This window comes from Acanthamoeba castellanii (assembly GCF_000313135.1).
Source record: "Acanthamoeba castellanii str. Neff unplaced genomic scaffold scf7180000084618, whole genome shotgun sequence".
Lineage (NCBI taxonomy): Eukaryota > Discosea > Longamoebia > Acanthamoebidae > Acanthamoeba > Acanthamoeba castellanii.
The window spans coordinates 13,253-14,383 of NW_004457632.1; the positions used below are offsets into that span (position 1 = coordinate 13,253).

The 1,131-nt window shown below is 60.9% G+C and overlaps 1 protein-coding gene across 1 annotated transcript in view; it reads right to left on the reverse strand.

Annotated features, from left to right (window-relative positions):
* Positions 1–65: 65 nt before the first annotated feature.
* Positions 66–1,131, reverse strand: part of ACA1_080180 (uncharacterized protein) — a gene marked incomplete at both ends in the record, with an annotated part of 1,336 nt that continues 270 nt past the window's right edge. Inside the window, 4 exons of the mRNA XM_004351009.1 lie at positions 66–521; positions 595–681; positions 818–904; positions 983–1,060. Coding sequence (XP_004351061.1) covers positions 66–521; positions 595–681; positions 818–904; positions 983–1,060 — 708 coding nt within the window. The remainder of the gene's footprint in view (positions 522–594; positions 682–817; positions 905–982; positions 1,061–1,131) is intronic.

Genomic DNA, 1,131 nt, shown 5'->3' on the forward strand with positions numbered 1-1,131 from the left:
GCAAATGCGCGTGTGGCATGCAAAGAATATGAGCGTTGGGGGGAGGCGACATACTCTCGCGATACTGGTCGGTCTTCCTCGCCCGGCTTGGCGTCGCCCGGCTCTCTCTCGCAGGCCTCGTGGGCCGACAGCAGATGCTGGAGCGGCGCGGCGCTGGGTAGGGTGGACCCGCGTGGTCGGATGAAGTAGGACAGCAGCGCGAGCAGCGGCCGCAGGTGAGAGGGGCCGAGCCCGGTGAGAATCGTGCGCGAAGAGGGGAGATGATGAGTGGTTGTGGCCGTGGTTTGTGGTGATGATGACGAAGAAGAAGAAGATGGTGCCGAGGCTGTGTGGGAGGGGAAGGAGAGTGTCCAGGAGAGATCGGTGGCGAGAAGGGAGGTGACGAGGGTGGAGAGGAAGTAGCCGCTGCGCGGGCTGTCCCATCGGGCGCGCATGGCCTCGAGCGTGCGGAGGAAATCCGACGCGGCCTCTCGTCGCTCCTCGATGACGCTGCCTGCAAAGATGTTCACCCACAAAACTCGCTGCCCACACACGACGCTGTCAGACCAAACAGGAACAAACTAGAACAGAACAGAACAAACTCCTCATACGTACGTCCAAGCGAGGCGCGGAGACGAGTCGATTGAAGGCCGTTTGAAAATTGCTGACCGCTCGCACCAGGTTTGGCTCGGTCTGGAAGGCCTGTGGATGGTCGAGCGTTACAATGATCACAGTGATCATTGGCGGGGCGTGTAGACGGACATGCGCGCAGAGGGAGGGGAATGCGTGGAATGTGCGCGCGTGCCTCGAGTGATGTGGGACAGTCGGGCGACAGCACAGTGCGCAGGAAGTGGCGGAGGAGGTGGTCCACCTCCCGCTCCACTCCGCTCCCAAAGTGCCACAGCAGGAAGTCCCGAAACTTGATCTGAGCACCCATACGTGCAGTGTCAGCACCGGGCGCGCAGCCTGCAACGACGGTCACAGGTGTGGAACGCAGGCGTACATCAAACAAAGCGCCGACGGCGAACGCCATCTTGAAGCCCTGACGCAGGCGAAGGGTCACCAGGCGCGAGATCAACACCTGCAGCGCTCGAGATAGAAGAGAGAAGAAGTGTTAAGCCTTGATGGAAAGTGCCTTGTAGAAGCTTGGAA